Source organism: Tiliqua scincoides, chromosome 1 (genome assembly GCF_035046505.1).
Source record: "Tiliqua scincoides isolate rTilSci1 chromosome 1, rTilSci1.hap2, whole genome shotgun sequence".
Taxonomy (NCBI): domain Eukaryota; kingdom Metazoa; phylum Chordata; class Lepidosauria; order Squamata; family Scincidae; genus Tiliqua; species Tiliqua scincoides.
In genome coordinates, this window is record NC_089821.1 from 211,512,281 (window position 1) to 211,524,716 (window position 12,436).

General features: G+C 43.0%; 1 protein-coding gene across 3 annotated transcripts in view; it reads left to right on the plus strand.

Annotated features, from left to right (window-relative positions):
* AIG1 (androgen induced 1) overlaps nt 1–12,436 on the plus strand; it is a 102,647-nt gene that overhangs the window by 65,656 nt on the left and 24,555 nt on the right. Inside the window, exon 4 of one of the 3 annotated variants that reach the window (XM_066611255.1) lies at nt 8,952–9,113. The exons of the other annotated variants lie outside the window; for them this stretch is intronic. Coding sequence (XP_066467352.1) covers nt 8,952–9,011 — 60 coding nt within the window. The 3' untranslated portion in view covers nt 9,012–9,113. Of the gene's footprint in view, nt 1–8,951; nt 9,114–12,436 lie in introns of those variants that run through there. 3 annotated transcript variants of the gene reach the window in all.

Below are 12,436 nucleotides of genomic sequence, written 5' to 3' on the forward strand. Positions count from 1 at the left end.
ATTGGGCCCTTAGTTACTTCATATGGCAAAAGGCACTTGCTAATTCATGTGTGGGATTTGTGTATTCTTTTTAGTTAAAATACCACTAAAATTATTAAATAGCTTGAACAACTACCCACAATACTTTTAAACAGAACAAAATGGTTTCATATTTGGTACTGCATAATGTGCTGGTGGCAACTGATAGCACCACTTCCACAAATCAGCAGACAAATTTCCTTGATATGACTTGTGCTGACTGTGTCCCGGTAAAGTCAGCCTTCACAATGCTACTTTTTCATTTCTCTTAGTTTTGCCTGGCGCAGGAGCGAGAGAGGTTCCAGGACTCTAACAGTCAGATAAAGCAGCATACCAAGGGCATGGTGGGGGTATGGTATCTTGAGGTAGAGGCCAGGTCTACCCTTCACTTAAATGGCTGGTAGCCCTGCCCTCTACGGGGAGGGGGATGTCAATGTTGAGACCATGTCTGCCTGTGACTTTGAATTGCCAAGGGCATAATGGTGGAAGCGTTCTGACCCAGGTATCAAATACTCTAGGTAAGCCACTATATGTACTTAATATAATGCATAATAGGTATCTCACAACACTTTTGTTTGAACAGGCAGATAAAGTGTTTAGTGGGTGAATATTTCTTGTCTCGTGCCCTTTGTGTATGTCCCTCCTAAACTCTCATTTCCTGAGCCACCATTATCCACCATCTCCTGAGCCCACTCAGGTACTTGTGCACAAGAGTGCCCCTACTTTTTCTGGGAATTGTTGGAGGGTGTGAGAATGCTATATTATTGCTAAAGCTTTTTTAGTGAAGAATATCAATACAAAGTAATTTTAAAAGAGTGTGATGCAACATTACAGATTTAACTGCATCCTGCAGTGGTTCTCACACATTTAGCACCAGGACCCACTTTTTAGAATGAGAATCTGTCAGGACCCACTGGAAGTGATGTCATGACTGGAAGTGACATCATCAAGCAGGAAAATTTTTAACTATCCTAGGCTGCAATCCTGCCCACACTTACCCAGGAGTAAGTTCCATTTACTATCATTGTTAAAAGAATATACATAGTAGCTTGCTAAAAGGACAGGTCTGTAACATTTCCCCAAATGCAGTCACATACCATGTTAGCATCAAGTATAATAGATTAAAAATAAAATATTGCAATGGGGACCCACCTGAAATTGGCTCACAACCCACCAAGTGGGTCCTGACCCACAGTCTGGCATACTGTATATTTACTAACACCCCCCCCCCAAACTTCACACACACACAAATATTCCCTTAATGGTCTTGTCAGGCAGGAAAATGCAACTACCGCAGACACCCACCCATAAGTCGATCCCACAGATAAGTCGAGGGCAGGTTTTGAGCCAATAACCATGGACTTTTCTATGACCCTCAGATAAGTCGGGGGTTAAACTTAGGGGGGTGTCTGACTATAGTTTTGTCTGATTTTACCCGAGGCCAGATCCTGAAAAATAACCTGCCACTAATTGTTATCTAAGAACTATAGTCTCTAATTTGTTAAAAACATAGTAAAAGATCATAAGATATATTTTTATTCTTTTTAAATTCTGGTCTTCACCACCTTTTTGTAAACACTATCAGAGTAAGTGCACTGTAAACTACATACCAGTAAAATAGTGGTTCCCAACCTGGTATTCATGTACTCCCAGGGACACTCAACAGGACCTTTAGGGGTACTTGAAAAAGAATGGAATAATGGCAGAAAAAGGCAGGTCCTGCTCCAGAATGCCATGCAAGGCAGGAAGGGAGGTAGCTAGTTGGCTGTGAGCCCCACCAATAGCTAGTTTTTGGTAATCAATTCATGTAGGAACCAGTGATTGAAAACCAGCGCAGTAAAAAAGCTGAAACATAATGTGGAAAGTGATCAATCACCCAGAATTTCTCATTCACACTTCTAGTGCAAAACAGTGCAAAGGCAGAGTCTTCAAACAGATGAAAAGAAAAAATATGTGATGAATACATGAAGTCTGGGTTTTCATAGAGAGGAGATTAGGGCTTATATTATTACAAACATTCTGCTAATATGAAGGGTACAATTTATGGAAATGGGCTGCCAAGGGATATGCAAGTGAAAAAGGTTGGGAACCACTGCAGGAGAACCATGAATCAAACCCACCTTTAAGGTGTCTGGTGCGTTAAGCCAGAAGCTCTACATACAACATACAACCCATAACACATAACTGGGAGTGTGCAATTCAATTCACAGCAGAGAGATGCAGCTGCATATATTTGCAATCCTTTTTAATCAGAAGTAGACCCACTGCTTTCCATGGGTGCTATTCTTAAATAATGGTGCACTATTTAATTGTAGCCTGGGACTTCATTTCAAATGGAAAGGAGGATCCCATCCTGGTGCTGAAAAAACAGACCTACTTTGCAAGCATTTGGGAAAGGGAATGAAGGAAGGAGAATAAAAGGTTAACTTTGGCTGGAATTTCCCAGTTGCTGTAGAAACAAATGATCTCTGCATTGGGTCTAATGATCGGTGCCTGCCTGCTGCTTGAGAAAGAAACTAAACTGTTCAGAGTTGAAAGGCTCTTCCCTCTGATTGACCCGGAGATAAGATGAAGTGAGGATTTGAGCTTGATTACTTGGCAAAAATTTTAGTACTAGGCGATCAGTACTAGGTAGATCATTCAGCTCACAGGAAGCTTCTCTCCCATATTAGCTGCCCTGTTCCTGGTATGACCAGGATGCTTGTCAGCATAAAAGCTGGTCCGAGACTTGTTCCAGAAATCTTCGTCCCCTGACATTCATTCACCTTCCCCCTTCTGTCACCCTCTAAAAATGAACAATAGAATTCAGGTTTTACAGCCACTTGAAAGTCTTTGCCATGACAATGTTCTGATTCCTCACAGAGTAAGTGCTGTTATAAATAATGAATCATGAATCTGCTGCTTAATACCACTGAGAAGACCACAGTGCGGCCAAATGTTCCACTTACTGTACCTACAGAGCAAAGCAGTTCTATATTTGGATTTTTTATAAATAGTCACTCAAATTAGAACCAAATCATATCCACTCTGTCTGCTGTCATCATCAACAATATAACCTATGTGAATCCTTGCTTTGTTCTGTTTTTAAGGAAAACTTGCTCCAAGGATCATGATCTTTTCCATCACTGTCTTGCTTTCTCCTGCAGGTCCATCTGCAAGAAGCAATCGTCACCTCAGGGAGGCAGAGATACAAGTATTCATTCAGCTTTGTGTGGCCAAAAGATTTATAGTAGTCATACATTGAACAGTGCCTTTCATCACTTCACTTGATATTGGTAGTCCTTCAAACAGTCCTATTTTTTAAACTAGGGGTGTCCAAACTTTTCCGCAGGAGGGCCACATCATCTCTCTGACACTGTGTCAGGGGCCAGGGGAAAAAAGAATTAATTTACATTTCAAATTTGAATAAATGTACATAAGTTTACATAAATTAGTATACTAGAGGTGGAACTTATATGAATGAATGAAGGTCTTGTAATAGCTCAAGGCCTATAAAAGGCCTTCCACAAAGCAAGGCTGGCCTTTTCTTTGCTGCCACTACTGCATCACAGACGTGCACCAGCAAGCAGTGGAGGGAGCCCTCATCCCACAGCTAATGCGAGTGGTCAAACAATTGCCCTCACGCTGAGAGCAGTTGCCAGTACAGGCTCCAGCAAGTTTCTGGAGGGCCAGAGGCTCATTGGAGACTGGGGTGTTCCTGAGGGCTGCATTGGGAGTCTCGAGGGCCGCAAGTGGCCCCAGGGCCAGGGTTTGGGCACCCCTGGTTTAGGCCAACAGTGTAATTCTCAGGACAGTTGAGGGGCTGAGACAATCCTGGCTGTCTTAAGTCTGCCTAAAGTAAATTTAGTGAACAGTGCAATCCTAACGTGCACTAGTAGAACCAGTTTAAGAGGCTGCTGGGGGTCTTCTCGGGGTTAGGAGCTTATTTTTTTCCCTTATCCCATGCTGAGCCCCAGCTATCCCTATGGGGCTTCTCAGCACCATGCCAGCAATTTAGTTAGTGCACATTCGAGAAGGTAGGTGTAATACCGGGCCAGCTGGGAGGCCTGTTCCACCAATCCTGTCCCCCTCTTGGGCCCAATCCACCTTCTATTCTGCCCTTCCCTGTCCAGAAATGCCCCCTCCCCACCTCCAATTGTCTCTCCCTCCATCCTCTCCCACCCCCTGTTCCATCCAGCACAGAAGGCAGATTCGACACTGGCAGGCCGGTTCCCATCTTTGTGTTGGCACTGCCAGCTACCAAGTAGGCACAAATGTGACTTACAGCATGTTTGCAACGGAGAGCTGGCGCAGGGAGGCCTGTGCCGACACAAAATTATGTTAGGATTGGTCTATTAATGTGAGAATTAAATTATAGATGTAAAGGTTCACAGCTCACACCCTTTGTCACTGTGGTGCACAATTCTCACTGAAAATAAAAGTAGACATGGCTACAGCAATGTAGATACTGGGAATAAGCAAAGCTGAGGGGACAAAAAGGAAAGAGGACTGGGAAACTATTATGAGGACAGGAGCATCGGAATGTCTGACTAGGGACATGTCCATCAAAAATAATCTATGGAGATTCCATACATGGCTATATTCACTTTGTAGCCTGGGGGCTCTTATCACTGAATGCCTGGGTTTGAATCCCTTGGATTCCATCATTTTTACAGTTGTTATGTGTCTGCTTGAAAGGATTCAGCACAGAGACATCAGTGAGCTGCGTTGCAAGCTTGTCAATGATTTATGTACTTCTCTACTATCCTGCCCTTTCTGAGTCAGTTTCATGGTTTGTAGGACATATCTCAAGCCAAGCCAAATTGGCAGCAATAAATATCCATCTCTGCAGTCACTAGCAGCAGTAGGCATCCATTTGTTCTGGCATTCTTGCACCATCTGCTTCAGGTTGTATACCTTTCACATACCTTTTTTTTAATCACCATGCATGAAAAAAAATTAATGAGATTGATTAATTATTTAATGTGCCAGATATGAGCTGCATTGTGACTCAGTTTTTGCACTGATCCTTTGGTAGCAATAGAAGCTGTGATGAACAACCTGTTTCCCCCTATTTTCTGCCTTTTTGTTTTGTTTTATTATTTTTGGACACTTCTAACTCCCCAGAAGCTCCAGTACAGGTTTATCAGTCTAAAAGGGTGGTGATGGCCCAATCCTATGGGCCAGTTCCAGCGGTGCAATGCACCTTTCAGCAGTCACAATGCACTGGAGTGCAAGGGCTGGCCACTGCTCCAAACACTGTATGGTTCGCTCTGTATGGTGACCGACACTGGATGCCTGCTGCCTCAAGTAGGACCATTCAGGAGGCAAGAGGGAGGCAAGCAGGGGATGGAACATGGTAGGAACAGGGAGGCGATGGGGAGGAGGAAGCGTTGGGCCTGGGAAGGGGGTGGGTTTGGTGGCAGCGATTAGTTTGATAGACCTTCACAGATCCACACAGACTTGCACCATTGATATCCTGCACCACCAGACTTGAGCCACCGGGCTAGCAGGGTCCTTCCCCAAGGCAAGGAAACAGATGTCCCCCCAGGGAGGCCTCTACAGGCCAAAGCCCCCCTACAGGATGTTGTGGATACAACGTTGATATCACTGCATTGCCATGTATAGAGGTAGGATTGGGCTGTGACACATCTTCCTACAGCAGTCTTTGTTGAAATGCCATTAAAAGCCAGCCATGTGTTCTTGAGGATCTGAATCATTTTTCCCTGTCTGGAGTAGCTAAGCTTCATTGATTGGGCAGCCAAGCCTGTCTGTCTACCTAAGGAACAGGATGAAGAGGCCTGTTGGGTTCCACTCTTCAGGTAACTGTATGACATTATCAAGCGAGGTTACTTAAATTCAAGCACATAGATGCTCGTGTGCGTTGTTGCCAGGACTGCCATTATAACTAATATTGGTTCGTGAAAGATACATCCACATTCTTGTCAGTAGTTGCAGGCACTGGGATTCTGTGGACAATGTAAATAGCTCGTGATAGGAGCTATAGCCCTAGCTAGACATGTCAAGGAATTTTTATTTTGCTTGCCGTTCTGTACTCCAAGACCAGCATTGTGCTGGGGTGTGTTTTTGTTATGTGCTTTATTCTTGTGAGGCATCCCAGTTCCATCTGCTGAGTATTACTAGTTAGCATTCTTAATTTGCTCAAGTTTTTCTTTGTGCCCATCCAGCTGAGTCCAGGTGTTTGCCATCAGCCTGCTTATAATGTTTTCTACCTTCCCATTTCCCATTGGGTTTAATTTTCTTTTGTTTGGATTTTTAATAACTAGTTACATTTCAACACTTTGCTTACCTAGTCCATATTCAAAGGTAATTCAGACTGCAATCCTAACCTCACTATCCTGGGAGTAAGACTCATTGAACACAATAGGACTTACTTCTTCGTATACCTGGTTAGGATTGTGCCCTCAGGGGGTTATCATGTCTAATTGCTCTTGCAGATGCAGCTGTGGTTTTGATTTTTAATAAGAACTTCTGGGGTTCTGTGCTTTCCTGGGAGGGGGGTTTCCCAGATGCCCCACTCTGCCTGATCTTTGTGGCATGGGATGGTAGCAGTGGATTGAAAATACCAGGTTCCCTTCCATTCAGCAGCTGATCCAGTTAAAAAAAATGGCAAATGGAAAGCAGGAAGGGGTTCTGTGACCACTAACCCCAGGCTACTCTTCTCAGTCAACCTGCAATTTCCTGGTACCTTTCCTGGCAGTAGCAAAATTGGCAACCTCTGTTATTAAGGTTTCTATTCTAATCTGTTTTTTAAGTCTTTTATTGCTTATTAATTTATCTGCTTGTAAGATTGGTGTTGGTTTCCTGGTTTGTTTCTTAAAACTTAAATTAATCCCCTGATCCATTTCTGGTAAATGAGGATGAAAATTGCCAGATCATTCCAGGATTTATTATTTATTTAGCTCAATGGTCAAACACGATTTTCAAAATGGGTTTTTGTTTGTTGCAGAAGTTGGCACTTTGGAAAAGCAGTTCATTTGGTTTGGCAATGGGGGAGGGTTAGGGTTAGGGTTAGGATCAAATGAAAATGCTGCTTGTATTTTATTTTATGCTTCTATGCCAGTGTCAGGTGTTTAACAGCCAATCCTAACTAAATCCCTGCACTGGATCCTGTGTGGAATTTTGGCTGCTGGAGGTCTCCCCAGGGAAACTGAACATTTGTCCCCTTGCCCCACAGTAAGCTGCAGCAGCCACAGTGGGTCAACTCGGACCTACAGCAGCGATATTACTAGAGCTAGTCCAAGTTGATCTGTGCAGGCGGATCAGACCCAGGAGGGGATTAGGATACAGGGTATGGCAGTGCCACCGATTTGGTCTCCTCCTAGGCCTGATCCACCCACCCCACTCCATCTCCTCCTTGTTCCACCCCTTCCTGCCCTCCACACCACCATCCCCCGACCCTTGCTCTGGGCGTACTTGGTCCAGTGGGTGTCCTTTGTCCCATCGGCATGCTCTATCCTCCATCCTTCCCACCCTGTGCTGGCTAGTAGTGCTGTCATAAAGTGTTTTACAGCCCTTTTGCAACAGTGCGCACCGGTGGAAAATGCATTCCACCAGCACAGCCTAAGCACTGGATTGGGCTGTATGTGTGTTATTTGCAAACAAAAAGCATCTACTCTGAGCTAGGAGTCAAGGAGAGGCGTGTGCTATTTGGGAGGAGTTGTTCTTACATAATTAAGCATTGGAATGTTTTCAAGCAACCTGGCCATGCCACCACTGCCATTACCAGTTGTTTCTTTCATGAAAAAAACCTGATTGATGCTGCCACAGTCATTTATTTCCTGTTTGCATCTCTAGAGATATTTCTTAGTTTTCACACTAGTTGGACAAATGGTTGTCCAACTAGTTTCACACTAGTTTCACACTAGTTGGACAAAGCCAGCTGCAGCGAATGCAAGATATGTCTAAACCAGCCATTTTCAACCACTGTGCTGTGGCACACTAGTGTCCCGCGAGTGGTCCACAGGTGCACCACAGGAATTTGGGGGAAGATCATTTATTAGTAGGGCCAATGGGGAAGTGAGCCCCCCACTGGCAGCATGGTGTGCCTTGTCAATTGTCAAAAACCTGATGCTGTGCCTTGACCATTTTAGTGCCTTGTCAGTGTGCCACGAGATGAAAAAAGCTGAAAATCACTGGTCTAGAGTGAGGAAGACTGTGTGGTTGATAAACCCCAGGGAGTTGTCATATTGGCATTGCACCTCATCTGCTTACGGGTTAGCATGCTCTCCAGTTTTTCTCTGTGACACTGCTATATATCTGTGATATCACCACATTAATGTAACAACAGCAGCCAACAATGGCAGATGGAGGATGTGGTGACAGGATGTGGTGTGGCATTCTTTCCCTGTCCGCAGATGGTCATGGGGAAGTTATGCTGGGCTGAAGCCAATATCAGTTCAAATACCACTTCTTTTCTACCATTTTACATTGCCATTCATCCTTGAAAACCTCTGTGAGTCATTGTCCCATTTTTTTCTAGTTTGGTGGCTTGTGTGCATGAAGAGGGTCTTTACAATATTTCCTGTTTTTGGACTCTTAAAAGATCATGGGCAAACAGGGTTGATCCTTCAAATCATTTCTCTAGTTTCAGGAGTTTATTTGAGGATCTTGCCCAGGAATGTATGCATGTGATGGCAACCTTAGTCACAAAGGGCTATTCCTGGGCATCTGAATTGAACAACTGCTCGACCCAACAGACTGTACATCTTAAGGGCATGAAGAATGAGGTCATGTGGGAAACTGGTGTAGCTGAGCTCAAAGGAATGTGAGATCAAGAAGAAGCCAAACCAGGATTATTGCTTGTACAGTCATCTGCACCTGTGAGTGAGGAGGTGGGGATTTGTGAGGCTATTGAAACAACTGTGTAATTCAAACACAAACATTTAGAAGAATTCTCTTTTGTTTTCTTTGTTCTTTCCCCCACCCCCCAGCAGTCAGTCATCCCTGTCCATGTGCATTTAATCATTGAGAAACCTGAAAAACATTTATAAGGAAGTAATCGGATGACCAACCTTGGATGCATATTGTGTATAAAATACAAGTTCTGAGGGACTGGGGAAGAGAGCAGATGTTTTATTGACCCTCTGGATTTCTTGGTAGGATCTCTCCATTGTTCACTACCCATCCTGTGATCCCAAAGCTGAATACTCTGTGCCATGTTCAACTGAATGGACTGAAACCTCCAGCACAGGCAAAATGTGCTGTCCTTAGTCAACCTTATGGTGATCTTTGGCTGCTCTGTTTTCTGTGGCAAGACCGCATTGCTATAAAATCAACCTAAGTGGCTGTTTCTGGCCTGAACTCTGTGAAGTTTTAGGAAGAGGAAATCCAATGTTTATTAAAATAACAGTTAGATTAACAATTTAGAATCATAGAGTTGAAAGGGCCAAGCACTGCTGGTTTCAAATCCTGGATCAGCTGCACCCGTTCCTTCTTCTCTATACACATGGGCGAGATGGTCAGAAGCGAGAATTGCATTCCAGCAAAATACTGCCTCTGGAGACTGAAAGATGGATTGCTGAGCCAGGAAGGACACAATCCTAACCAGGTCTACTCAGAAGTAAGTCCTATTTTGTTCAATGGGGTTTACTCCAGAAAGTGTGGTTATGATTGCAGCCAAAGTATAACTCCATTGACATGTCTCTCCTTCCTTGGGTGGTGAAGATAAACCACCAATATGTTAAATAGTATTAATAGTATAGAAACATTATAGACTAGTATGCTCGTGGATACAGTGTCAGGTCAGGACCTTAGAGATCCAGCCTCACATATGAGAATATGAAGGAGAATAAGTCATTCTCTTTCAGTGCAAAATATATGTAATCATTAGAAACAGAATCAACGTAACTTACATTGAAAACTGATGTGGCCTAGTGGCTAGGAGATGCGCAGCCTAATCCTATCCCCCACTACCTCTTCCACCATGCAACCATTCTGGCAGAGCGTGCACTGCATGCAGTGGTGGAAGAGGTAATTATAATTGTCCTTCTGTTCCAGTAAGTTGCCCTGTTGCCAGTGGGTCTCTCAAACCCATGACAGCTATTTTGCTGGCATAAGTGGATAGCATCCCAGCATATGCTGCTTCCACTGGAATCCACCCCTCCAGGAGGATATGTAAGAGAGACTGTATATGTGTGAGATAATTCTAGTGGAAAGTAAAAATGTAGCAATTTAGTACCAATGATATAATAGTACAATCCTAAAAGGCCAAGAAGATTGCAGGGTTTGTGATGTAGCCACATTTTCTCTTGCAGATGGTTGAGTGTCCTGAAACACCATCACTATAGCAAGAAGGAAGCAAATAACTTCTGATGAAGGCTGTGCATCCATTGTGTCTGGTCATGCAAGTCATTAAACTTCATTCAAGATGGGATTGTGATTTTATGTACACTTGGTCCTTAAATTACAGATATCTGAATTACAGACATCCACATCCTGGATGGCTGCATCTGCACTTTTGGGCAGGTGCAGTCTTCCATTGTGCTGCTTTTGTGCAGGCACAAAAGCCCTAGACTGGCAAGAGCCTGCTTATGTAGGTTCTCTTCCAGATAAACTTCCGGAATGGAACTGGTAAGTATTTTGGGAACTGCGATTATTATAGACTAGTACAAGTTATAAGATGAATGTAGATATCATATCTGAGTGATGCGGGTATGGGAATTTGGGTCAATTGGGAATTTGGGAATTTGGCTTTATATAATTAAGCCAAAAAGACATTTTTAGGCTTAATTATATAGTTAGTATTGTTACAGTTTTGATCTCACCCTCTATTAAAAAGATCAAGACCAGGGGTGTCAAACAGAAGGCCCGGGGGCCGGATGTGGCCTTGGAAGCTTTTTATCTGGCCCTCAGGCTCTCAGCTCCTGAGCAATGCTGAGGTGACATTGCTGAAAGGGTGGCCCACATGATAATTGAGCTCTCCCATATCTTGAAATATGATCAAGTTTTGTGTATTTTCTCTCCTGTCATTAGCAGTTAATGAGTTCCTGCATGAGAACAGAGTGTTTATTTCTGGTTTTGACCTGTGTGTTGTTTTTTTTTAATTATTTATTTTTATTAACACACACAGACATACAAACATATAACATACATTTAGGAATGCTAAATACCATATACCATTACTAATTAATCTTACTATATCTCCTAATCTACTTACTCATCTATTTCTACCTCTTATTGATTTATCCATTTATTTATATAATATACAATAAGTTTTCCCTAATGCCCTATACTATATTTTCTAAATATTCACTTTCTACCAAGCATAAACTAACTTCAATTGCTCATTAATATTAAAACAAAATAATCTAATTACCAAAATTATCACCTCAGCTATTTCATCTCCAATCTAATTCTCCAATCTAATTACTTTTTTCTTTGACATAATAACCACATATAAAACAATTCTTCCACACGTTTACATTTCCAGCTATTTTTTTTAATAACTTCAAATTCATATTTATCAATTTCATACGTATTCTTTTTTTTTTTCTTCAAATAAATTTGGGCCATTGTTATTAGCTGAATAAATCCTCCAATTTTCTTTAACCCTCAGATTACCCCTCAGGGTTCTTTTTCTTTCTTACTTTCCATTTTTTCTCCTGTAATATCTTTAATAATTTATCTCTATAACAGAATCTCAGAATGGGTTCTAAGCTGTGTGTGACAGATCAGGAGAGAGATCTTGGGGTGGTGGTGGACAGGTCGATGAAAGTATCGACCCAATGTGCGGCGGCAGTGAAGAAGGCCAATTCTATGCTTGGGATCTTTAGAAAAGGTATTGAGAACGAAACGGCTAACATTATAATGTCATTGTACAAATCGATGGTAAGGCCACACCTGGAGTATTGTGTCCAGTTCTGGTCGCCGCATCTCAAAAAAGACATAGTGGAAATGGAAAAGGTGCAAAAGAGAGCGACTAAGATGATTACGGGGCTGGGGCACCTTCCTTACGAGGAAAGGCTACGGCGTTTGGGCCTCTTCAGCCTAGAAAAGAGACGCCTGAGGGGGGACATGATTGAGACATACAAAATTATGCAGGGGGTGGACAGAGTGGATAGGGAGATGCTCTTTACACTCTCACATAACACCAGAACCAGAGGACGTCCACTGAAATTGAGTGTTGGGAGAGTTAGAACAGACAAAAGAAAATATTTCTTTACTCTGCATGTGGTTGGTCTGTGGAACTCCTTGCCACAGGATGTGGTGATGGCGTCTGGCCTGGACGCCTTTAAAAGGGGATTGGACAAGTTTCTGGAGGAAAAATCCATTGGATTGGACCAATCCAAGGATGAGGTCTCTTGTTATCTGGTGTGCTCCCTGGGGCATTTGGTGGGCCCTGTGGGATACAGGAAGCTGGACTAGATGGGCCTATGCCCTGATTTTAGAAATGGGTTATGTCAGAATGCCAGATGCA